The 26,967-nt window shown below is 32.0% G+C and overlaps 1 protein-coding gene across 1 annotated transcript; it reads left to right on the forward strand.

Annotated features, from left to right (window-relative positions):
• Window positions 1-2,235: 2,235 nt before the first annotated feature.
• Window positions 2,236-14,935, forward strand: LOC106708017. Its single transcript, XM_014499468.2, has 6 exons — window positions 2,236-2,523; window positions 12,783-12,955; window positions 13,193-13,379; window positions 13,451-13,590; window positions 14,043-14,262; window positions 14,626-14,935. Exons 1-6 carry the CDS (start codon window positions 2,490-2,492, stop codon window positions 14,721-14,723), a joined length of 852 nt encoding a protein of 283 aa, XP_014354954.2. The 5' UTR covers window positions 2,236-2,489; the 3' UTR covers window positions 14,724-14,935.
• Window positions 14,936-26,967: the final 12,032 nt, after the last annotated feature.

Consider the following 26,967-nt stretch of genomic DNA (forward strand, 5'->3'; position numbering starts at 1 on the left):
AAAGAGAATAACATTATGTAATCTTTAAAAAAAATCATATTTCTCAAACAAAAAAAGGACTATATGTTTGCTGTTTATTTTTTAATTGCTTATTTTCCTCAGTCTCTAAAGAATTACTGAAGTTATTTTGTTGGGTGGAAATTATTGTTATTAAGTTACAACATAATTTATTACTTATTATTAAGTTATTTAGTTACTTAGTTTTTTCAAATATTTAAAGGGATGAAATGTTTTTTTTTTTTTTCAACATGTCTTTTGACAGCAAATACTATGGTAACACAGCTATGACAAAAAAAAAACTTCAAAGCTATTCTTATTTTGATTCCACGTTCCTAAAGATTTACTAAAGTTTTCCAGCTTCCTGGAATTTTATGAAATATATTTAAAAATGGAAGCTGAAAACAGTAGGGAAATATTTCACTTTAGTAAAAGAATATTTCGCTTATCAAAATCTTTTGACTATTTCTGTGTAACGTTACACAGTTTTATGTTCTCTATAACTGCCTTTTTATGATAATCCCAGGAAACGTGGAGAACTATTTCTCATTCATGACTGAAATCGAGATTTAGTAACAGAACAGCAACAAATCATAAAATTGTCTTTGCTTTTATTTTACTATTTTTATTATCTATCTATAAAATTAATGAAATGGCTATGAAATATGAAAAATCTAAAAAAGTCATATTTTGCGCACATGATGTATTTATTTGTGTTGAAGAAAAAATTTTTTTTTTTGGGTTTTTGCATAACTGCATAACCGTCTTTTTTTGAGGTAAGCTCCAAAACGGCTGGCCTGAATTAACGGTGTTTTGACGATCACGACTAACAATGCCTTTATTCCCAACTGTGTATGTTAATAACGACTTGAATTTTAAGAAGTATCTAAAATATTAAATTAGAAGAATTAAAAAATATTTAATATAGCCGAGGTAAGCCTACGAATAGTTTTGCTACGCCGTAGCAACGTTGTAGCAAGGAACGCTAGGATATAATATTTCGTTTATTAACTTTATACTTGCAACTTGTAACTTCTTATAGGATTATGGTTGAATGTGATATCTTATGTAACATACTCAATACAATATCAGACCGCAGAAAATGTTCGTAGCACTCTAATTGGGGTATATCGAGTCCGTTACGTAATTAATGGGCGTAGATAACAACGAATAGAGTTTGAATTTTGAAATACGACGACCCTTGTACAACGTAGAAATACACATGCGAAACATTTATTTATACATCCCTATAATTACGGTTCCTATTACTTAAGATGAGGACATTGCATTGAGGAAATTACTATAAAGTATTTTTAGTCTAAGGTTACAAAAGAGCAAGCAGTCGAAGTTATTCGCCAAAACAGCGAAGTGACTGCTACTCACAGACATCCATATTAGTAGATGCATTGCCAGAATAGTCGAGAGAGCGTGGAAAGTGGAATTTTTTATTACTACCATTTTTACAATCTTTTTATTTTTATGTCCTCTCTAATCGAGAAAAATCCAAATTCCCATTCCAATTCAAATTCCCAAACAAAAAAAAAATCAGCCAAATCCAATGTCCCATTGTTTTCTTTCACCAAAATTGTGGGAAGGGCAGAGGAATAATGTTTGGCCTTCAGCACCACACTCATTAGATGAAACCCGGATTTAATTCAACTTGACGACAGTCTTTTGTGTGGTCGTGGTAATACACCGGTTGCACCAGCACATTAGTGTAAAAGATGTTATTGCGGATTCCACCATTTCTAAAACTATATCTGTAAACACAAATTAACAAACAATTACTTAAATTCGGCAAAAGAACACATCATTCAAAATTATTACTTCATTCACAACCCACTTATATAAGAAGGCAGAAAATAAAAAAAATATCAAATCACATCTGCGTGAAACGAGCAAAGAAAGGTGGAAATCTCATAAAGCAAGGACAATGAAGCTGAACATATTTTCACAGAAAGTATTTGTCCTCTCCTCGTCTCACACATACATCTAAGCATGTAAAATTGAGCGCAAACACAAATATCATTCTCGCAAATGAGTGTCTCCTACAACTTCAGTATATTACTTCGGTCGACGAAATTCGTGGAGCAAGGCAAAAAAACTCAGAGACAACAGCAATGACATTTATCTAATTACGGGATCGCGATAAGGGCGCACGAAGGGGGCGGGGGGATCCGAGAGGGGAGGGGAAGGATTGCCTCTGGAAGCCGTCCCGCAGTAGGTTCGTGGCTACAGCGGGGAATGTAAGGCTACGCGGCTACGCCGCCATTCCAACCACGTTCGGACATCGAAATATTCTCCAACAACTTTTTCAAGTGATTTTTTCAGTTTTAAAAGTTTTCTTTTTTTTATTAGATTTAATGGTGTGAAAGTGTTTATATTTGTGCGGAATTTATTTTTTATTATAATGGACGAAATTTTTAAATAGATAATGTGAACCGATTGGATGAATTTGTATTTGCAATGCTGTAGATGTTCAATTCTTCAACATGAACGTTCTTCTAGTTTTTGGTCTTTTTATAGGTAAGAAATTTAAAATATTACTCGGATTACTCTTTGATTTACTGTGTATATACTTTTTACTATAAAATATTTTTGTATTTTTTTTAACGAAAATAATGTAACAATTTTAAATGTATTTAATATTAATAATTTCCATCGTTTTAAGTGTCACGTTTACTCGTCACCGGCGTGTCTGAAACATTGAAAATTAAAATTACATTTTTAATATTATCGTAATGAAATATTTATTTTTTAATCAAATGATATTAATTTTCAGGACGTTTTCAAATTAAATACAAGTATCATTTGCAGTGATATTAGACACATTTATTTTAATTTTTAAATAGTATTTTAAAATATTGCGCTAAATTTAGTTTCATAATTTTTCTACTATTTTTAATATAAATTAGGAATTGGATAATTTTTATGAAAGTTAGATGACAATAAAAATAAATGTGTAAATTATTCTTCTTTTAATTACTTCGTATAATTTAAATTGTAAATCTGGACTGTGTTTTAGTTATTTTTTTTATAATATAAGGTGACAAACGACAAAGTGGCCACTGGTATTCGTCGTTATATAACATACTAGCTTTTACCCGCGACTCCGTCCGCGCGGAATAAAAAAAAATAGAAAACGGGGTAAAAATTATCCTATGTCCGTTTCCTGGTTCTAAGCTACCTGCCCACCAATTTTCAATCAAATCGATTCTGCCGTTCTTGAGTTATATATAGTGTAACTAACACGACTTTCTTTTATATATATAAGATATCCAAACAAGCCACACCTTCAGTTTTAACTGAACAGTTGGACTGCTCAGTTAAAACTTACGTATGTAGGTAAAATGATGTCAAATGTCAACATGTAATTTATCAAAAATTTTAAAATCTTTAAAATTCACAAAAACCATTTTAAACTGTATTCGAATGTGTAAAATATTGGAAACAGTGCAGAAAATGATAAGGGAACAAAGTGCCGCAAGTGTGACGCACAAAAGAATTCAAAGTTGAAATAAAAGTGTACGTGAAGACTATAGACTTTTATATAATCATTGACAAGCATAATAAGAAGAAGAAAACTGTGAAAAATATTATCCAAGAAACTAATTATTGCATGTGGATTTATGACAAAGAAACATAACTACGTTAATAATATCAACGACATTATCAAATATAATAGTTCTTATTGCTCATTGGACTTGCATACTGCAAAATAATAAACATACAAGGAAGGCAAAAAAAACGAGAAACATTTAACTATTTATAAGAAGCAACAAAAAGGAAGATATTAACAAATAAACTTCAAATACGTTAATTTCGATATACATTTTTAGTTACTTTATTTTTTAAATTTGTTTTAAGGTATTCTTTTTTGTTATTTTATTTAATTGTGAATGCAGTCCGTGACCCAATCTTGTGATGGCACGTCGAACACAACCCATTCATGTACACAATGCAACAAATCTTTCAAATCTTTGAAAGGCCTCAAAATACACAAAACAAAAACACACAGAATATGTATTAGCCAAAACAGTTCACCTTTAGACATCCATCCCATTATTCCGAGTGCGCCTGCTTATGTAGCCAACGATCTAACTCCTTTCCACATATATCTTAGCCACTTGAAAAATACCATACCCATAGTCAAAAGAATCCCTCGAGGAGCACGAATAACCGTTGCTACACATTTATCACAACTAATCCAGAAATGTTACTTAAAAAATTGTACTCAAGACTGGCAGAACCTATTTTTATTTTCATACAGCACGCTACACATAATAAATACTGATGAACCGAATATATCTTTGACACAAAAAATCAAGAATAACTGTACTGTAAGCTCCACACCTTCTCCCGCAACTATAATCAAACATGATGCCCTTCGCAATCGCAATAAACTCATAGAAAACAAAATCAGTGACGGAGATCTCAAAGGTGCCGCTCGCCTTTTGTTCTCCAATGACGTGCTATCACCAGATACCCCAGACACCCTTCAGGCCTTACAGACGAAACATCCTCCAGCTCCAATAATCCCATATTTTCTCGACCCACCAACAGCAGGGCAAGCATGCCTTCAAATTCAAAACAAAGATGTTACGGATGCCATTTTATCTTTTAAACCAGGTTCGGCTGCAGGTTTGGATGGAATCTCACCCCAACATTTGAAAGACTTAACATCGCGTTCTGTGGGTGATGCAGGCGAGCGACTTGTAAATTCGATCACTAAATTAACCAATTTTATGTATTCCGGTCATGTCAATCCAGAAATTGTTCCCATTCTTTTCGGCGCGAACCTCATTGCCCTCACCAAAAAGGACGGAGGGGTGAGACCAATTGCTGTTGGATCAACACTACGACGTCTGGCCTCCAAAATTGCTGTTCGACATATTTTACCAAAATTAAATTCGGAATTTGAGCCTGTACAGTTAGGCTTTGGTGTAAAAGGAGGGTGTGAGGCAGCCGTCCATGCGTTACGCTCTTTCTTAACTTATGGACAGCCTGACGTGTTGCTCAAAATTGATGTCAAAAATGCTTTCAATTCGGTAAATAGGGATACCTTGTTGACGGAAATAAAACATCATTTACCGGAAATATACAATTATCTTCTTCTCAGTTACGCGAACCCAACGAAATTGCTATATCGTTCTAATGAACTGTCTTCGGAAGTAGGTTGTCAACAGGGTGATCCCCTTGGGCCTGCAATTTTTAGTTTGGCTATAAATCCGATAATCAAAAAATTAAATTCTAAATTCAACGTTTGGTATTTGGACGACGGAACCCTAGGAGGTGATGTGGATACTGTGTTTTCGGACCTTTTTTTAATCAAAAATAATTTTGAAGCCATTGGTTTGGAGCTAAATTTTAGCAAATGCGAACTTTTTATAAATAACTCCAACTTAAATTTAAATGACGTAAAACAAAAATTTAATATTTTGGCTCCAAATATTAAAATAGTTAACAGTGATTCCCTTTACCTTTTAGGTTCTCCAATTTTTGATGATTCTTTTTCTGAATATATTAATAATTCAATTGCTAAATTTAAAACAGCCGCTGACCGTCTCCTTGAAATTAGTCCACATTATGCACTTTGCATCTTAAAATTCTGCCTTTTCGTGCCGAAACTTACTTATGTGCTCCGTTGCTGCTCTTTTTGGAATCACCCAGATCTTTTGACACATTTAGACGACTTAATCAAAATTAGTATAGAATCAATCCTTAATATGCAGCTGAACGAGCAATCTTGGACCCAAGCATCCCTACCCATCCGTTTTGGTGGTTTAGGGATTCGCAAAATTTCCAGTGTCGCTTTACCAGCCTTTCTATCTTCTGTCCATAGTTCAGCAAATCTCATAAGTAAAATTTTAAGGGCACCCCCTTCAAACTTTGAGATTGCTGGCTTGGAAGAAGCTAGAAACGCTTTTTTAATTGCATGCCCAGGTCAAAATTTTCCAGTTTCTCCAAAGTCACAGAGGAGCTGGGACGACTTAAACTGCAAACTGACTTACGACAATCTTTTGAGCTGTAGTACAGATTCGGCGCGTGCTAGGCTTTTGGCTGTGGGTACGCATGAGGCCGGCTACTGGCTTCACGCGTACCCGTCAACAAATACAGGAACATTTCTTGACCCTGACACGCTCCGAATCGCAACCTGTCTACGGCTCGGGGTTCCGGTCTGCATTTCTCATAAATGTCCCTGTGGCAGTGATGTCGACATTCTAGGACATCACGGACTGTCATGCCAAAAAAGTGCAGGCCGCTTCTCAAGACATGCAGCACTCAACGATATCATACGCCGGTCTCTTGCCACCGTCAACGTACCAAGTCTACTAGAACCAACTGGTATTGCAAGAGACGATGGCAAGAGGCCGGACGGTATGAGTTTGATTCCATGGAAGATGGGTCGGGTGCTGGTATGGGATGCTACCTGTTCAGACACGCTGGCCCCATCCCATCTTCATGGAACCAACAACAGAGCTGGTGCGGCTTGTGAAGCGGCTGAAAAGGCTAAGGCTAACAAATACAGGGGTCTCGGCTCCGAATATGAATTTGTCCCATTCGGTGTCGAGACCCTTGGTCCGTGGGGTCCTAGCGCTAAAAGTCTTTTTAAGGAAACAGCAAAAAGGTTAGTCGACATCACAGGAGACCGAAGAGCTGGCAGCTACCTCGGACAAAGAATAAGTCTTGCCATTCAAAGGGGGAACGCTGCCAGTATCTTCGGAACCTTGCCTAAAGGGACACCTTTTAATGATATATTTTAGTTTTTATGTATTATATTTAATCTAATATTTTAATTTATTGTATATAAATTTTTAATTTTTTGGTAAAACTGAAATTGTTTAAATTAACTGAACATTTATATAACTGAGCATTCGTATTCATTTCTTTAAAATGTCTTAAAACGCTCTTATTCTAAAACCACCATACAGATTTGAATAATGCGTTATGCATTTATTAGCCCAATTAATACAAAGGATTATAACAACACTATTACTGTCTTTGGGGAATGAAGTAGCCTGTTAATTTAAGTTTAAATGAAGTAAATATGACAGGATTTAAACATCAGATTAAGAATCTATCTAGTTGACTCTATCTACGATACTCAGTTATGAAATTATGTACACTTTTAATGTTAACTTAGGACGGATGAGGGGAAGGTAAAAGGCTTTTTGGATACGTTGTTACCTTTACCGGATTGCTGGAAATTATTTCTATTTCAATTCGATTTTGTTTGATATCGGGGTTTATGTACCCACATATATTAAATTATTATCAAGTAACATAAGTGCTTTATACCGTGGGATGCACTTTCGAAACACTTTTAGATAAGACTAGCTTTTACCCGCGACTCCGTCCGCGCGGAATAAAAAAAAAAAAAAAAGAAAACGGTGTAAAAATTATCCTATGTCCTTTTCCTGGTTCTAAGCTACCTGCCCACCAATTTTCAATCAAATCAATTCAGCCGTTCTTGAGTTATAAATGGTGTAACTAACACGACTTTCTTTTATATATATAGATATAGTTTGTTGTCCCTGTATTATCAAAAAGAATGATATGTCGATCTTTCGACAGTGAAATCTCACTCTAAGTGTCAAACATAGACGTACATAGAATGATATAATATTGACCGATGTTATCTGATCCGATATGTATAATTCAAATTATAGACCGACAATGATATATGAACCGGTGGACGTAAGTCTAACTAAATTATGACTGCTCACTAGCGCCCTCCTGTTAATGTTAATAAAGTGTCACGAAATCCTTCTCGTACTGTAGATGTCATGTTTTTTTATGCTAATTTCTTTGTTCATGTAGGTTTTAAATATTTTCTCACCGGGCTAGATTCTTGTTTGATTATACCTAAAAAAATACGCTGAGAAAGAAATAAGGTTGGAAACTGTTCGAAATGACAATGTGTAACCGTCTATAACTCTGGATTTATTGGGAGATATTGCGTTCATAAATACCTCTATTAGTTATGTCTTCCTATGTATATAGGAAAGAAATGTACTTTTTGGAAACTGGCGAGTTCAATAAATAATATTAAAACAGGAATCAAAAAAATGATTTTCAGTCTTTTTTGTTATTATCCGTTCAAAATAAGAAGTACAGTTACACCCACATTGCACTAAAGTGAGTAGTTTTATAGACGTTTATTAGATTCTGTCGCTTGAACAGGATAGAACTTTGATTAAGTCTTCCGATTTCATCATCGTCTAGTATACGCTGTCTTGGTAGTGATATAATAATATAGTATAACAGTACTTAGAACAGACTATATAATATTTTGGTTCTCAGCTGATGCTAAAAAATATACAACTAGCGACTAGGCTTTGCCCGGATTACAAAGCGTATTCGCTTGCTTTTTTCTTTTATATGGTTCAAATTATGTTCCAAAATGTTTGTAATGAAATTTTATTGATATTTATTTATTATGTTTATAGCATAAGTTTAAAGTTAAAAATTCACTAAACATTACATGATTTTTCTTGTAGATTTCGGACATTTAATATTTAGAAACTTTTCTAGTAATAAAAAATGTTGTATAGTGACATATGTAGTCTTTCTTTATCTCGCAGATGTAAATTATTTTATAATTAAATGATTTAATTAAATGAGAGATAATTAAAAAAAAACGTATGTATATTTATGCAATACAATGTTAACAGCAATATTAGTCTTCTGTGAAAACGGCATTATCTCTGTTAATATAATCCAAGTTTTATCTCGGCCCGGAGTTAGTTAAATATTAAACTAGAGCTATATTTTATTTCAGCTAAAATCCACTTCCAAGTAACAATTTTTTGTAGATATATTTAAAAAAAAAATTGTTTCTTATTTTCCTTGAATGTTTTTAGAAATTTTCACTGATCTTAATTTAGCAAATTATAAATCTAATTACGAGAACATTACGAAATATACGGTGGGTTTTCACTGTCGAATTTGTGAATAAAAATATATTGTGTTAATATTATTACCATTAAAAAAAAGAAATATTAGGTTTAATATTTAAATTTTAATGAACTTTTTAATGAAATAAGTTATATTAAGTTTTCGTGTTTCTAATATCATATATGTAATTTGATAAAATTTAAATTTTATCCAGTATATGCAAATAATGTGCACATTAAATAGTTTTTTTGTAAGAAGAGGCGTGTCTGCCAGAATAGGCTTCACTTTAGCACTTGCTAGATCTCGTAGGCAGCTTCGTCGGGGCTTATTACGAACTATAAAGTTAAATAATGGGCTATTACTGTCCTATTGTAGCACAAAGGCGTCTGTTTGCGGCTCAAATTATATTATAAGCCGGCATCTGTAAGGTATAAATGAGGGTAAAGCGTGATAAGGTCCAACTTTTGTATTTTAATGTTTTGTTCAAGTGGATTTTTTTCTAGAAGTATACATTTGTATGTGTTACTGTAATTTAATCTACTTTAGTTTGATTTTTTGGATTAAATGTTGTCTAAATGCAATAAGCGATAGGAGTAATTATAGACTACATGTTATAATAAGCATACTAAATATTACAATGCTAGCTGTCGCCCGCGACTCTGTCTGCACGGAATTAAAAAAACTTAAGTAGCCTATGTGTTCTTCCAGACTATGTTCTACATGTATACCAAATTTAATTGAACAGTTCTACAGATACCTTCTAAGTAACATGCATTCATCCATCCATCCATATACATCTAAACATTCGCATTTATAATATTAGTAAGATTATATGAATTTAATGAAATTAATAAACTGTCTTTATTTAAACCAAGTTGGTCTAAAACCAACAAAGTTATCTCGATGGATAGAAGTCAAACTGAAATCTTATAGATCTCTAGCCCTGTCAATGTTAAAAAAATGGTCACAAGATTTTAGTTACTTTTGTTACTAATTCCTTTACACAGATAAACTTTTTGCAGTATAAGTTAATGAGTGTGTCAAAAAAGGTCTATATAAATTTTACCTCTATAAGCAAATAACATAAAGAGGTCTTATCATTAAAAAAGTAAGCTAAGTATTTGATATGCAAAATAAAAAAACCAGCGGAAAACAAACATTAAGTATTAAGAAACTTTTTGTACTGGATAGTTATAACTTTGCGCCGATGTGGGTTTTCGGAAAACAGGAAATTGGTTGAAATATAATCACTGCTTCTCTTTAAGAAATATCTTTGCAGTAACTTATTCAATTTTATATGAACGTGTCTTAAAACTTTTGTATAAATATTTAAATAATTAAACAACTCAACTATATATAACTTCAAACTTTCGTGGTTTTTACTAATACACTGTTCGTAAGAAATGGGATTCTTACCACGATTAGGCTGTTTGAGCTCCCGATATTTCGGCACAGTTGCGCCATGTTGCATTGTCAAACAGCCTTTTTTTAACTGTCAAGTTTTTTTTAACTGGATGGAGTCGCGGGCGACAGCTAGTTTAATTATATAAATATGTATATGATTACAGTGTTATAAAGGTTAAAATCTTTAGATTTACATGTTATAATTATGAATTTTGAATTTATCTATCTGCAATAATTTTAAACGACACTCACTTTCACCTTTCACCTTTCATGTAAACAATTCATCTCCTCCTATGCCACAGATTATTACACGACGATCCTGTTTCTGTTTTATAATGATATACAATGTTATTTCTACAACTTTTATCGATTTTGTAAAAAATATAACAAGTTTGTGGATTTATATTTAACTAAAAATAATACTGGATGGTAAGAGGCGTGAGTCGTGAGATTTAAATTTTAAAAAAAAAATCAAAATTTAAAATTTTTTAATTAAAAATTTCCTTTACTCTAATGAAACTTTTTACTTTGTTAAAATTTGTCAAATTTAAGTTGAATCTTCTAAAGATCGTTGACATGGTTGCTGCAGTAAGCTTTTGAAACGACTTTTCTTAGGAACGGCTTTTGTTCAAACATTCCACGTTTTAATTAAAACCATCTCGCAATATATATATTTTTAAATTTTAATCCTTTATGCTGTACATAAATCCGTTTTATGAATATTAAGATTTTTTTAATATAGTACGAATGTTTTAATTAAAAAGAAAATTGTTGAAAAATGAGTTGTATTTTATGAGTTAATATTTACGAGTATGTATTTGTCATTTAACTTTTATATACTAACTTTTCTTTGGTTAAATTTAATACTGAAAAATAGTTATTTCAGTAAAAAGTTAAAAGCCTCTTTGACTGTTACAAGGTTTCTTTTATATGTTAGGTTATATTTAAAAATCAATTTCAACATTAATATTTTACAATATGGTGCTTTGATACGAGTATTTGAGTTTTACATTAGCACAAAACTATATTACTAGATATTTATTCTTAGGAATACTTTTAAGAAGTTTTATTTTTATCTAGCCTTCAACCATGTTTCATAACCAAATTAAGTTTAGTAATGTTTCAGTTTATTAGTTATATTTTTAAATTAATTTAAAACTAATAGCGTAATTTAATATATGAATTGGTTTAAAGAAATATCTTATTAATTTGGTTATATTGTAAACTAGCTTTTATCCGCGACTTCGTCCGCGCGGAATAAAAAAATGCACACAAGATAAAAAAAATCCTATGTCTGTCTCCTAGTTCTAAGATACCTCCCCATCTATTTTCAGCTAAATCAGTTCGACCGATCTTGAGTTATAAATAGTGTAACTAACACGACTTTCTTTTATATATATATAGATAAGTAACTTACTAGAGCTATCCAAAATGGGAATATCTAAAGTTTCCACTTTATTCGATATTGCCCAGTTCTGGACTTGGAGCTGGCGTAAATTATATTATAAATACGAAGTATTACAGTATAGATATAGCTGATCTTCGATGTATAAGATTCTATTCACATAATCAGGCAATTATTCTAGATCCAGACTATTTCATCCAGACTAACAGACCAAATACGAACTTGGCACGTAACCAATATCAGACAACGTGATATAAAATTTGCTGACTCTTTTAACTTAATTAAATTTAATTCCGTTGCCAAAATATAAATTAACTAAATAATGTAGTAAACAGTTTTATATTCTTTTAGCTTTTGCTCGCGACTCCGTCCGCGATGAATTAAAAAAAAACGTAGTAAACAGCCTACGTGTTCTTCAAGACTATGTTCTACATCTGTGCCAAATATCATCAAGATACGTTCAGCCGTTCCAGAGATACCTTCAAACAAACATCCATCCATCGAAACATTCGCATTTATAATATTAGTAGAATTTAATAATACTTATGAAAACATAATAAATTACAAAAATTAACAATTGAATTTAAAGTTACGTTTTGCTCGTCAACGACGCAGGCAGTTGGAATGACCTGTACTTCCGCGCCCATCTTTAATGGAGAAGTTTCATTTAGTTTTTTTTTATGTTTTATATATAAATACGCATGTAAATCGGCAACAATATGAAAGAATTACTAGTAAATAAAAATTAACTTCAAGTTGCGCTTACAAAATAATTTATCGTTACGTGATATGAAAATATGTGTTCGGTATTCAATTACTCGTATATTTCGTCACATTGGAAAGGTGACATTTCATTGGCTGTTTACTGCGAAGACAATAAAGGATTGCGGATTGGTGACAATGCTATTGCCAATGAAGTGCCACGTTTATAAATTGTTGATACGAGTATACAAGGCTTTGTGAATGAATTCATTCGATATTCAATTTAAAAATTACAATTTATTGATGCAAAATAACCAGACCAAGTGACAAATGGGCGGTCTTCACGATTTTTCGGTGACATATATTTCTTTTACAGTGATAACGACGGCACATAACATAACGTTTTTAGAAGTGCCTCAGTACGGTGACCCGCGATGGAGCGCCGACCTTGTGTGTCACTACGTTAATGAGGAAGGGGACCCGCCGCTACATTCCGTCAAATGGTATCGAGATAATAACGAAATATTTCGATTCACGCCTGAACAACAAGTGAGTATAACCATACTTTACCTTCATCTTTAGGATTTGATCGCAGATGTGTGCAGGTTACATCAAGATGTTTTCGTTAACCATAAGGACATTGAATGAATGCGAAATTCTAAAAACACTGTCATATGGCGGGATCACAAATTCACTGCGCCACCGTTCTTCTCAACCTAGTTTATAATAGTTATTTACCTAATTCTAGTTATAACATGTTGAAGTAATATACCTTTTATTCGTCAGCCATACACGAGAACATTCAATACGACAGCGGGCGGCGTTACGCGTGATTCCTGCAACATGCACAGTTGTATGATAAGCGTGGTACTCCCCAAGAGATACAACACGAGAATATCGTTCACATGTGAAGTTTCCACTGAAGGGCCCAGATTTGCTGTTGTCAATCAAACTAAATATCTTACTGTGGCAGGTATGAGTGCTCTTTAATTGTAGTCTCTGATGCCTTGATCATGTTTGTTATTGTGTCCATTCTTTTACCAGTGACATTAAAAGAAGACCCAGTGATAACGGGTGTGGAGGGCAGCGTGCAGTTTGGGGAAGACGTCTTGTTAAACTGCTCTACATCACCAGCTATGCCGCCAGCCAACATCGTCTGGTATGTTGACGGGAAACCTGAGAAGGTCAGTGGCATGTACCTCTGTACACATGTACCTGTAATAGATCTTTTTACCTCCCTTGTAGAGCTTTTTAACTTATTGTATGACATCATGGCTGTTGTTTGACAACATTTGTATCCTTAATCTAATATATAAAATTCTCGTGTCACAGTTTTCGTTCCCGTACTCCTCTGAAACGGCTTGACCGATTCTCATGAAATTTTGTGAGCATATTCAGTAGGTCTGAGAATCGGCCAACATCTAATTTTCATTTTTTTTTTTAACTGCGCGCGGACGGAGTCGCGGGCGACAGCTAGTATGATATAAAATTATGTATATAGTCGAACCAGGAATATTAAACACTCACTTTTTGGCAGAACAATATGGAATTTATATCTTTCCATACATATTTCGTTCGCCACCTAAAAATATAAAAAAATAATGCTGATCAAGCTATAATCGAAGTTATATTATAGACGGAACCTTGGATGGTGGATAACACAGAAGTGTCATCAGCCGATGAGTACGGGTTGCGTTCGAGTTGGCGACCGATGAGACTCCGAGTGAACACGCCCAAGGGAGATGTTTCGTTGCGATGCGAAGCAACGCAGCCCGTGCGTCCGCCGTATGTCAGATCCAATAATTTAACGCTCGTGGTCGCCAGGTCACCACATCTATCCATGTTCACTGCTGCAGGTGAGTTGTTTACTACCGCTTTACTAAAGTGGTCGCTAAAGGAACGTCTTAGCGAATATATCAGAGTTATACAATAAGGGGTTCAAGTGACTAAAAGAAACTGATGTTTTAAAGTATAAATTCCATATATTTTTTATCTTAAATTTCAATTTTTAAATATTTTTTCAAAAGTTAATTTACTTAGAATTCAATGCTATCAGGTTATAATATGTTAACCCAAATTACGATTACCAAATAAAAAAATATTAGTTACAAAACTGGTCATAAAGTCCATCACCTTATTTGTTGATGTACACAAATCCAAATCACGTATTGTCACATGTCGCTGTTTTATACGAGTACTTAATCTTAATTCTATTGCAGGTTCAAGAACAACGAAAACAGAAGCGACATTTCTTATGATAGTACTCAGTATAACATTACATATATTTTCCAAATGCAGTGCCTTGTACCGAGTCTAATTGACTCAATCGAAAATATACGAGAGATATATACCGTAGAACTCTATAGCGTTTACACTTTTATTAATACATATTGTTATCTCTTTCGTTCCCTTTGGTAAGATAGAGACAACAATACATACGATTATAAGTGTCACGGCAGTGTAATTCTACGGTTACGTGTACACTAGTTTAGGTAGTTAATCTTTCTAACCATTGCATTTTGCACACCGCCAGCATAAATAAAATTAATTTATAAATATAATAATACTAAATATAAGAATTGCTAGAAATAGACTGATAGTGGGTTTCCGAGATTAGAATCCCCGTTTAAAATAAACTTCTATCTCTGTTTTTACAAAGATAATGACAAGGATGACGATATATTTATACGGATATTTTGGTCACGGAAACCAACAGTCAGTAAGTTATTTTGTACGTTATTATTTATTATATTATAAATCATATTGTTATAATTGATGTTATTTTCTATAAATTTTACATGTATTAATATTAATTAATGTTTCAATTTAATTAAAAAAATTAAACAACCTTTTTTCCTATGAATTAATGCTTAAGTTTATGTTTAACTTTTAAGTTGCATTAAGTTGTTTGTTATAAGTTGAAAACAATCACTCTAATAGGTGTGTAAAATGTTACCTCCTTTACCATCGTAAGAACTTTTTTCAACGTAAATTAAATAAAGTATAATTTTTAAATATCTATATGATTGATGTTATATTTGTACAATATAGTGTTATAAAAAAGTTGGTTAAGCCAATGTATTGTTAATAATAAAAATCAAATTGCTTTGTACTTATTTGCACCAATATGTATAATAACAATAAAATATGATATTACCCACAAAAAATAATTATTTTTTACTTAACATGGAAACAAAAAAACGAGAGAAATATGAACTTAAATTTAATGTTATATGAATAACTTAAAAATACATAAATAAAAAAAGTTAAAGTAATATAATTAACTATTTGCTATTTTTTAACCGAAGGGTACATTACGCATGCCAGAACAAAAGTTAGTGTTTTGCAACAATGATTTACAGACAAGTGATGATTGAAATGTGAGTTTCCACTGTTGCTACACTTGTATACAAACAGATTTTCATACCTTTCATTATCTTTGGCAAAACGTGACATATATTCGGTATTAATGTAAGTGGAATTCAGCACGAAAAGATTAACCGTTGGTTTCTGAGACCACAATATCTGTACAAGACATGTCGTCTCATTACCTTTGACAAAATAAAGATAACAATATATTTTAACGAGTATTTTGGTCTCAGAAACCCAGGATAAATACATAAATAATAAACTATCTTCGAAGTAATGAAATGCGACGGATTCATTTCATCGTATATTAGGAATCGTTAAGATGACAATTGTCAATAAATCGTCCAGATCTGGCGAATAACAGAATTGGCAAAACGCCGACGGTTGACTGTGCTTACAAATTATTATTGTGACAAACACGAATTGTAACCAAATCTACATAGCACGAATAAATCTGACCTTGGCTTTACAAAGCCAAAATACTGATACACAAGCCTGGTAATGTTTAGTTTTTTCGGTAGCTGGAATCCTTGAATTCGACAATGTCAAATGACAGAAAAATGTGCCAAAAAAATTTCAGCATTGAAATTTTTTGTGACATGTGATCACCAGTTGGAATTTTGTTAGTGACTATGTTACCAGTTAACTAGTAATCAAAAATATATTATTAATAGTGGAGGGGAATTATATGAATATTATTTAATCTGTAATACTAACTAAAGTATTAAAAGCACAAAATTATTGCACGAGTATTGTAATAAATTGATGAAAAAAATACTTAAATAATACCGTGTTTTATTAACTTCATTTGAAGATTCTATTTGTCATATTTTTATTTATTTATAAATCATCATTTACGTAGGTATAATTGTAATTCGTTAATTCATTAGTTTTAAAAAGCACTGAATATAAAATAAGCGCGTTTATTTTTACTTAAGTTATATAATGCAGTATGTAACAATAATAATAAAATTTATATTCAAATATAAGGTCTTAAATGCTCATCAAATTTTGTTGTCGTGCCAAAATTCTATATAAGTATTCACATATAAATGTCTTATATGTAAATGTATATAACTATAAAAAAAATTTAGTTAGTAAATCAACTCCTACAATGTGCAGTTTTATAAACATACGTTGTATTTATTTTATGAAAATTGGGAGAATCGTTGTCATTGAATTATGTAACAAACCCTGTATTTTTTGCACTATTAGCTAGTTTTACATCTCAGCCAGTTATCTACAATGACTGAACAATTTCAATACGCCAGTATTCCAGTTAGACTGTAATTTTGCTAATTACAAAGTTACCTTTCCGATTTTAAAAGGGTTTCTTTAAAATATTATTATTTGTACAGTTTAAGACTGACAGACTTTGTTATATATCTGATTAACTTGTCTCCCAATTTTCAAATGATCGTTTTCAGTTTTGTGTATCGTGTTTTACTTTATCAAATATATTTGTGTGCGTCCACCTTTTGAAGCGTATGGTCAATTTCTAGCACTATCAAATTGTTCTGTGATAAATGTGTTTATAAGTTATATAATTGTCATCTTAAACTAAATAATATCAGAGACGGAGAGAAAAAATTGCTTCAAAACTTCCACGTAACAATGTACAGTCACCTTCGTTGGTGGTAATTTAATCAAGTTGTAAACAACTCTTTATCTGCAATGTACTTCTGATTGTCGTAGAGCGTTGACCTTTAAAATTTCAAGGCATACAAGAAGCACAAATAACAGCCGCTTTAAGATGGAATTACCCAATAAATGTGACTAGAAAATGAATGTTTCGCTAACTTAAATTAATTATCTACATTTACCTGTAAATAAATTTAAAAAACCCACCTTCTCTGACCCTCCTTCTCTGATCGAAATTAGTTTAAGTGTAAAATAAAATTGTCATTGGGTGTTTCGCTCTTAATTGTGGCGAATAAATAAATAAAATAAAATAATTTGTTTTAATTAACCCTAAATTATACATTCCAAGTTAACAGGAAAATAAATCATGAATTATATTTATTTGTTTTTTAATTATGATTGAATTAAATAATAAATAAGAAACTCAATCTTATCATCAACCAATCCCTTGTATTGTACGTTAAGAAATTATATGTAACGATGCCTGGAAAAGGCTAAAATGTTCAAATAAATAAATAAGAGATCATTATTGAGCAGTTCAGTAATAATAAATCGAAATATTCTCTTCTGTCTGTCTTATCTTACTTCTTACTAATATTATAAATGTGAATGTTTAGATGGATGGATGGTTGTTCGAAGGTATCTCCAAAACGGCTCAATGGGTCTCGATGAAATTAGGCATAGATGTAGAACATAGTCTGGAAGAACACTTAGGCTACTAATTAAGGTTTTTTTAATTCGCGCGGACGGAGTCGGGGGCGACAGCTACTCGTAGTTAGACACAAATATAATAGATAAAAGTCATCTGATATTCAGTAGCCTTAAAATATCGTCTTTCTAAAGTGTCGATTCCCAGGTTCCTTACTTTTGTTACGGCGTAACTTATACTGTTTCCCTCGAGGTTTAAATCAACAAGTTGTGCCGTTTTATAATTAAATGGTTGTTTGAATAAACGTTTTATTTTTAAAGTTTTTTTTTTTAAATTGTGTTTTCGTAGACTTTAAAAAGGATTGTCAAATTGAATTGAGAAAATTCTATTGAAAATTTTAATAACATGTCAAGGTGGATGAAAACATTTTCATTACAAAATATTAGGAGACCAGAAAATGTCGCTGAGCGAATCTCAAAAAGGAAAATAATATTGCACAAATTCCCATTATACTGAGTTCCGCAAATATTCAGAGCGGTACAATAATATTTGAGTCCCGTAGCATATGAGAACAGGGACGCGGGAACTTCACGGGCCAAGTGCTGCGAATAAGCGTCTATTATTCCTGAACTCATATTACTTTATGCACCCCTGGTACATTTAACGGTTTGAGTGTTGTATTTACTGGTGTGTGGCGATCATTGTTTTTTTTTAAACCACTTTTTCAAATAGAAAGTTTATTTGTTACTGGTAATAGATAAATGTGAAATAAGTATACAATTATAAAAAATTGATTTATTTGGTGGAGTGGTTTAAAATATATTTGACCACAAAAATAATTATTTAATAGTACATATTTATTTTGAATGAGACTGAAATAAATAGTAAATTAATTAAGACAAGTCGCACCATATAGATGTTAACTTGGCACGTTTTCGATCCTATTTAAAATCCTTGAATTGTTAATAAATAGGTCCTATAAAGGTATAAACTTCATACAATATTTATAGCAGAATGTTCTTTGAAACCTTTAATAATTCAACATGTTTTCTTGTTAAACTGTTAAAGACTTCGGTTCCGGGTGAAAATTTAACGATTTTTGATCTTCTCATGTTTATTTATTTACACGTTTTCTACATAATACTTTTCAAATATAAAAACATATTACACAAAAACTAACTTAATTAATAATGTTACTATTAAAGTTTAAGATAGCTTTCAACCCAAAGGTTTTAATATTATACGAGTACTTGTGGTTGCCCGCGACTTCTTCAGAGCAAAATTTTAAATAAATACCCTAAATTACTCCCGCAAACGTAAACTACCTTACAGTAAAGGTCCCTTCAAAATCGGTCCAGACGTTTTCGTGACTTGCAGACAGACACGAAGAAAAAAAAGAAGAAAAATCCTTGATTTTAGTTATGTACATACATCATGTTCGTGATTTTTTTTTGTTATGACACAGTAATTATTAATTGTATAGCTTATTTGTACAAGAGCAAACTATTGCTTTATTTAACTCTTCATATATGTAACATAAATGGTTTAAGAACATAAAAACGATCTACAAGTACTTATTATCTTCATACAACTTTTATCATTTGAAGAAAAAAATAGTTAATTATTTTTATAAAAGAGTTTCTTCGTCTGCACCTAATTAGAAACATCCATTTGCAGTTTATAAATGTGGAGTTAAAAATGATAGTTGACTGGCTGCGACCCAAGTCAATATAAGCAGCCAACAGGCCGCACTGGGTATCGGAAGATTTGTGTGCGGTTAACTTAATGTACTTTAGATGTACGATTCAAATGGGATTCCAAGTATTTTATAGCGCAACTTTTAAAATTTACCGTCACAAATTACTGCAATAAAAATAAATAATTTATTGAAACGTAGTAAATCATAGATTTTTGTTTTTGGTTGAATTGTTTTTGGTTTTTTGTCTCTTATACTGCCCAACTAAGCGCAAAAGCGGTAACTCAAAGAAAGCGAGTTTTGAGATAATTGAAGTTATGTAAAAATAGTTATATATATACTTTATGTATAGTTTTTTTTATTTGTTAAATATTATTTATATATTATATAGGGTGTATTTGTCATCACATTAGTTAAATTATCAAAAATGTATAATAATGTACTTTATTCATGAGATACGGTTACACCGCTTAGTAAACTATAGAATTAAAATTGAGATACCGCTTTTTCGTTAGCTCTTCTCAAACATGTGTGTATACAAAAAGGAATGTATTTTCTATCGAATAAAATATGTATTATTTGAAAAAAAAAACAATTAAAGTATATATATAACGTTTTTTTATTATTAAAATTTGAAATTACATAAAAAAATATTTAAAAACAAACGGTTTTTGGAAGGAATTTTAGTAGTCAAAAGTAGGGAGTTCTCTCCAAAAGGACATTCTATTTTGTGGTATTATATTTTGAAAAGATTTCAAAATATTTTCTTTTTTGTTTCTTGAAATTCCTTCCGGAGCAGTTTTCTTTTTTGGTGGAGGCAAGACATGACTTTTCAAAATTTTTTTTCCTATAATGCTAGCAGTAATTGCATTTTGATCGAATCCTGTTTTGTAGGTGATATCAAAACTGCCTCTTTTAACTTCAACTTCAACCATTTCGCTGACATATGGACGCGGTTTAATTCGAGACAGTGCAAAAGTTGTGTATTTATTTAAGAATTTTAGCGATATTTAAATTTGCGGCTGGTTGCCTACGTAATATTAATATACCTCTAACACCCTTAGTGATATATGGTAAAACTGAGATAGAAAAATCTTTCTTAAGGTTTTTTCATACGTTTTGAACAAGATAGTGCTAAATGGCTTAGTCCAGTAGATGCGTATTTTTTAAAGCTATCCGATGGCATAAAAATCAATTTTACGATTTTTTTTGAGATACCGCTTTTGCGCTTAGCAGGGCAGTATACTACTGTAACGTGTATTGTTCTTTTATAAAAAGGTTTTATATACTGATATATGTTTACAGTTTTATATTGTCTTTGAATATAATTTTTGTCGGTTGCTATGGGAGAGTTTGGTTGTGATTGTCAGAAAACGAAATATTAAATAGAGATTTTAGAAAACTGAACTGTTTTTTTCTTAACACTATGTAAGTATTTCAGCTTAAGGGATAATGATTTGTGACAGATAAAAAAATATAAGCAGATTATTGTAGTAATTACTTTTACATTTTTTATTCTATTTGTTGACTTTAAAGCCCGCTACACACCTACAGTTTCAACATTATAGTCGAAGTGTTCAGTTAAATTGTACGTACACTTCTCAGTTTTGCGTACTAAAGGTATGTAGAGCGGGCTTTATATATTTTAACATTTTCCAATTATATTTAGTTCAGTTAATATATTTTAGAAATAAAGAGATAAACATGAAATATCTGTATAAATTACTGTCAATATATTCCTTATATTTAAATTTAGGAGAAATCTCATCCATCTTTATAGCAGTTATTTAAGAACAGAAAATTCTTTGGCAGTAGTCCAATGCTAAGCAATAAACATACAAAGCTATAGCAAACAATATTGGATTATTCGTGAAGGGAACTATAAAAGTTTGCAGTAAATGTGATTGGACGTCACATTTAATAGCCACTTCGTGATAAATGTATTATTAAAGATATTGGCCAAGTACTTTCCGTATTAACTACTATTAACTTAGTAACGGATTCCCTTAACTTTAAGTATGAGTAACACACTAAGCTACTGTTTGAGTAATCATTAAACGGCTTTTGGTTGTTAATCATGTTATATGTATAAAAAATAATAATCACTAGTTTGACGCTTTTAAACAATTACAGATTGGTTCCTATTAATATGGACATCAGGACAGATTCTCAAATTTTTAATTTAACATATTTTTTTTACATATTTCAATGGATGTATCTAAAACTTTGCATTTTACTACAATTACTACAGTTTTTAACTCTAGTTAAATAGATTTGTTTTTAGAAAAGTATTTTTTTAATTAACGTGTACCCTGAAAACGTGTATTTAATTGTTTGAATTTTACTAAAAATCTAATTTAAAGGCCACAGTGTCACTTTAGCCTTTTTTATTATGATTTATAAAGTTTTCTTTTATTTCTGTCGTTTAATTTAACGGATTGGCAGATGAAGTTAACAAAAAGGCGGGATACACTCGTGCATATGTTTCGAAAAGCCGTTAGGCCTTTATACGTTTAGTTCCGGTGCGTTCCTTTGTAGATCCCGGGATTCTCACCTTGTACTTGAGGATGGCCACCGAGGGGGTTTAGTGAGTCAAGTCTTACATAATCCTGTCTTTCCCCCAGAATGCAGGGTATTTTTTGAAGATTCCACCCCCCCCGAAAAAAGGCTTTTATACATTTAAAATTGTGCCACATATGCCTTTTAACTTTTTAGTGCCTTTGATTAAAAAATAAGTTTTACATCTGTAAATGTGTATTTTTAGTGTTTCTTGTTAACTAAACTAGTTTTTAACCAAAAAAAAGTGAAAATACATCAAATCAGTACTTTGACCCTAATTCATAGGAGATATAGTAACTGTTAATAATTTCAACGACACACCAAATTCATATAAATCTTAAAATTTAGTCCACGTAACATTAAATAGCGACACTTTTTGTTCTTGTAACGAAATAATAGTAAAGTAAATAAAACATAGTATTTTTGCTTATAATCTATGTGGAATTCAATTTAATCGTACTTTTTTAATATTTATATACATTTCGCTGTTTATAAAGTTATAGTAAAATGTTGACTTATCATTAGAAACATTCTAATATAAAGTATGTCATTTATATAAATAAACTATGTTCATATCCGGGTCGCGACATTTCGCATTTTTTTAAATATTCACGCTTTTGCTTCGTTAAACGCTGAGCCGAGCTGAACACGACGAGGGTTTTGTTTGTAAAGGGAACGAGCGGATTAACCAGTTCAACTCTTAACAATCTTTTATCCTCTTCTAACATACGCCTGTGTATCAATTTTGAAAAGCATATGTTTCAACGAGCTCTAATATGTATCATACGTTTATCAAATGTCAAGCTTATTTGAATCTAGCTGAAATATACATTGCAAGTCCAACACAAGGGTAAAAGCCTAATTAGAAAAATAATATTTATATCATAGTGAAAACTATACTTGTTGTACAAACAAATATTGTCATACTACATATCTATATCTATACTAGCTGTCGCCCGCGACTCCGTCCGCGCGCTGTTAAAAAAAATATGAAAAATAGATGTTGGCCGATTCTCAGACCTACTGAATATGCTCACAAAATTTCATGAGAATCGGTCAAGCCGTTTCGGAGGAGTACGGTGACGAAAACTGTGACACGAGAATTTTATATATCTATATATATAAAAGAAAGTCGTGTTAGTTACACTATTTATAACTCAAGAACGGCTGAATCGATTTGACTGAAAATTGGTGGGCAGATAGCTTAGAACCAGGAAACGGACATAGGATAATTTTTACCCCGTTTTCTATTTTTTATTCCGCGTGGACGGAGTCGCGGGTAAAAGCTAGTTAGATATATAAAATAAAGTCGTGTTAGTTACACTATTTATAACTCAAGAACGGCTGAATCGATTTGACTGAAAATTGGTGGGCAGGTAGCTTAGAACCAGGAAACGGACATAGGATAATTTTTACCCCGTTTTCTATTTTTTGTTCCGCGCGGACGGAGTCGCGGGTAAAAGCTAGTCAATAAATATAAAAGAAAGTCGTGTTAGTTACACTATTTATAACTCAAGAACGGCTGAATAGATTTGACTGAAAATTGGTGGGCAGGTAGCTTAGAATCAGGAAACGGACATAGGATATTTTTTTACACCGTTTTCTATTTTTTATTCCGCGCGGACGGAGTCGCGGGTAAAAGCTAGTATAACAATATTTGTTGGATGCACGAATGGGTCGGGTCGATCGGTGCAATATCACCACACAGAAGTAAAGTGGAGGCAACTCCGCGTTTCGTCTAATGATATGCGTGCCGGAGGCCTAATTTTAGTCCACGTTCTCTTCCCACCGTTTTCTTATAAAGAAAGGATAGGAGGGGGAAGTGGATTCAACGGAGGAAAGGATGCATTAGTACAGAATATATCCCTTTTCTGTGTGACACCTCCTCTGTCTTCGCGTTTAATTGCGCGTTCAATTGCGGATTTCTATGGACAGCGGTTGCTTCGCTGTATAGGCGGACTCAATTGACCGCTTGCTCGTTTGTTACCTTATGATACCTTATATTAAAAATACTTATCACAACTAAAAAAAATACTAGCAACAATAGCAAAACTATAGCAATACTGATAGTAAAATAATTAATCAACTAGTTCATAATTCAAACCTCCCTTTATCATAAAAAGAAAATAATATTTCTACGATTCATTAACTTAATTAGGGTTAACATTTTAAGATTCTCTTTCGAGTCCAATAACTTTAAATTTAATATAAATAATTATTTGTAATTAAATCAAGTCAACCTAAATGGACCTAAAATCATCAATTTATCGAGTTTGCTCTAACAGAGAGCTGCGGTTACATATCATTAATTTCTATTGGAACCACTGCACGCCCCATTTACGTCCCACCACTACGACCTAAATAATTCTAATAGAATCGCGTCCAACGTGATCTATTCGTTGGGCCGCACAAATTTCGTAATACTCGTAATTTATACATCGACCTGCTTAATGACATCGACGGGCGTAAGGCAGAACGTGGATAAGAACGGTACATGAACGGTATAAGGAATGTAGAGGATATAGTCTACGTCCAGAAATGGATCAGTAAATGCTGACATAATACTTCAAACTTCGAAGGACAACATAAAGTACAACTATTAAAGCCGGTATACGCGGACTGTTTCAAACAGTTGATATTGATAGCGGTCGGTGTTGGTTCATCAGAAGTTGACGATCATCATACACGGACTATAGTTTGCAGACAGAGGAATGGTTACGCTCGATTAAAATAATGCGGTCAATTAAACAATTTGATCGTTTCATTTTCTAGTATTTGAATCAACACAATTGAAGGACTTAGTAGTTTTTATTTCGTATGAATGAATAATTTATCTTTTATCATCAGACGTTCTTGATGAATAATTTATAAAATATCTTTGTTTTTATAGTCGTATCTCATTATTTGAATTGTCATCTAATATTGTCTTGAATTGTTATCTTCTTCTAATATTGTCTATTATTCTGACTATGTGGTCTCAGGTTTGCCGAGAACTAGTAATATTTATTTTAACTTATAATGTGCATAATTACCCATGGAATAATTCATTTAAAAAAAGAATTATGAAAATAAAAATTGAAATCTTATGATTACATTGACAAGAGATTTAGTAAATTTTAATTTCATTTAAAAAAAACGCTGAAGCTTTATTGTTAGTTAACCCTCCATTCATAGGATCTTTATTCAGGTAAAAGCTACAGTTTTTGACAGTCAAAAGGTTATTCCATCGTTATGCATCCTTCTTTATATTTGTTATAAAAGTAATCACTTATTATAATAAGGCAGGCTACGAGCCATGTATAATAATTACATAATAATAATAATACAACTTTATAAACAAATATATTTCGACTTTGAATTAAAGGAAATGCTGAGTCAAGGTAACAACAACAAAGCGTAACTTAATTTATTTGAAATATCACTCGACGTATCGATCTCTGTCGCGACGTAATCTGATTAGAAAGTATCTTACTAATATTATAAATGCAAATGTTTAGATGGATGGATGGATGTTTGTTTGAAGGTATCTTCGGAACGGCTGAACGGATCATGATGAAATTTGGCATAGATGTAGAACATAGTCTGGAAGAATACATAGACCACTTATTATATTTTTTTAATGCCGCGTGGACGGAGTCGCGGGCGACAGCTGGTATTTTTTATATTTGCTCAACGCAAATACGATTGGAATGATTTCCAAATAAAAGTATAAATAATGCTCAATATTCTGAACAGACAATAATAATGAATATATCTTCTTCTCGTACATATTAAAGATCGTACTTCTTGATATGCTTTTACAGATGTGTCGACCAGCTGCCTCCACAATGTCCTTTCTTCAGCGTATCTCAGAGGAATACGGATATTGAGTCGCTTGAACTTGATCGGATCAACGGTTAATTCTCGTACCCGTGACTTTTTGTCCACAAATTTTCCAACCACGACCAATTTGTAACAGTTATCGGGTTGTCTTATGTCGAAAGTATCCAAGAATTTGTCACTGAATTTTCACTCCTTTTCTGAAAATTATTATGTATCAAATAAAAACTTACCAACATACCAACATTAATAACTTACTTGTATTACCAACATTATATGTTAAACTCTTCAAGAATCTTAGCAAACTTTTTTACGAGTAACAAAAATGCAACTATTATTATTCCTCTTCTATTAAAAATATTTCACAGTTCCTTTCAGTATTCACTTAGATAATATAGTATGGAAACTACTTTATCCATAATTGTACTGAAACATATATTAACATAGTCCAGGTCACTGTGAATACTGTAACAAGCAGTATTCTAATATTATTCAAACATTTTCGACGGTAGAATTGAATCAATCAGGAAGTTACAACGCACTCGAAGGGGAAGGTTAGTGAGGTAGAGGTTTGAATAACTTCATTCAACTTTACATTGAAAGCTCAGGTGAAATAATATATCAGTTCGAAACTGTATATAACTAATACAAAACGTACTATTACTTATGACTTCTATAAACATATATGTGAAATTTAGTTACTAGTTTTTTAAATAGAAACTGAGATAAATATAAATTTATTTCGCTAATGAATTTGGTTACAAATTATACTTAAAAAAAACTTGCACGTAATAGATAATTTTCTAGAGCATGTCTTTACATCTTTTC

The sequence above is a fragment of the Papilio machaon genome, chromosome 10 (assembly GCF_912999745.1).
Source record: "Papilio machaon chromosome 10, ilPapMach1.1, whole genome shotgun sequence".
NCBI classification, from domain to species: Eukaryota; Metazoa; Arthropoda; class Insecta; order Lepidoptera; family Papilionidae; genus Papilio; species Papilio machaon.

Excerpts from the sequence above, each read along its gene's own strand:
- LOC106708017 (XM_014499468.2), top strand. The coding sequence starts at position 2,490 with ATGAACGTTCTTCTAGTTTTTGGTCTTTTTATAG. Across the intron at positions 2,524-12,782 it reads AGTTTTTGGTCTTTTTATAG|TGATAACGACGGCACATAAC; the intron begins GTAAGAAATTTA and ends TTTCTTTTACAG. Across the intron at positions 13,380-13,450 it reads TAAATATCTTACTGTGGCAG|TGACATTAAAAGAAGACCCA; the intron begins GTATGAGTGCTC and ends TTCTTTTACCAG.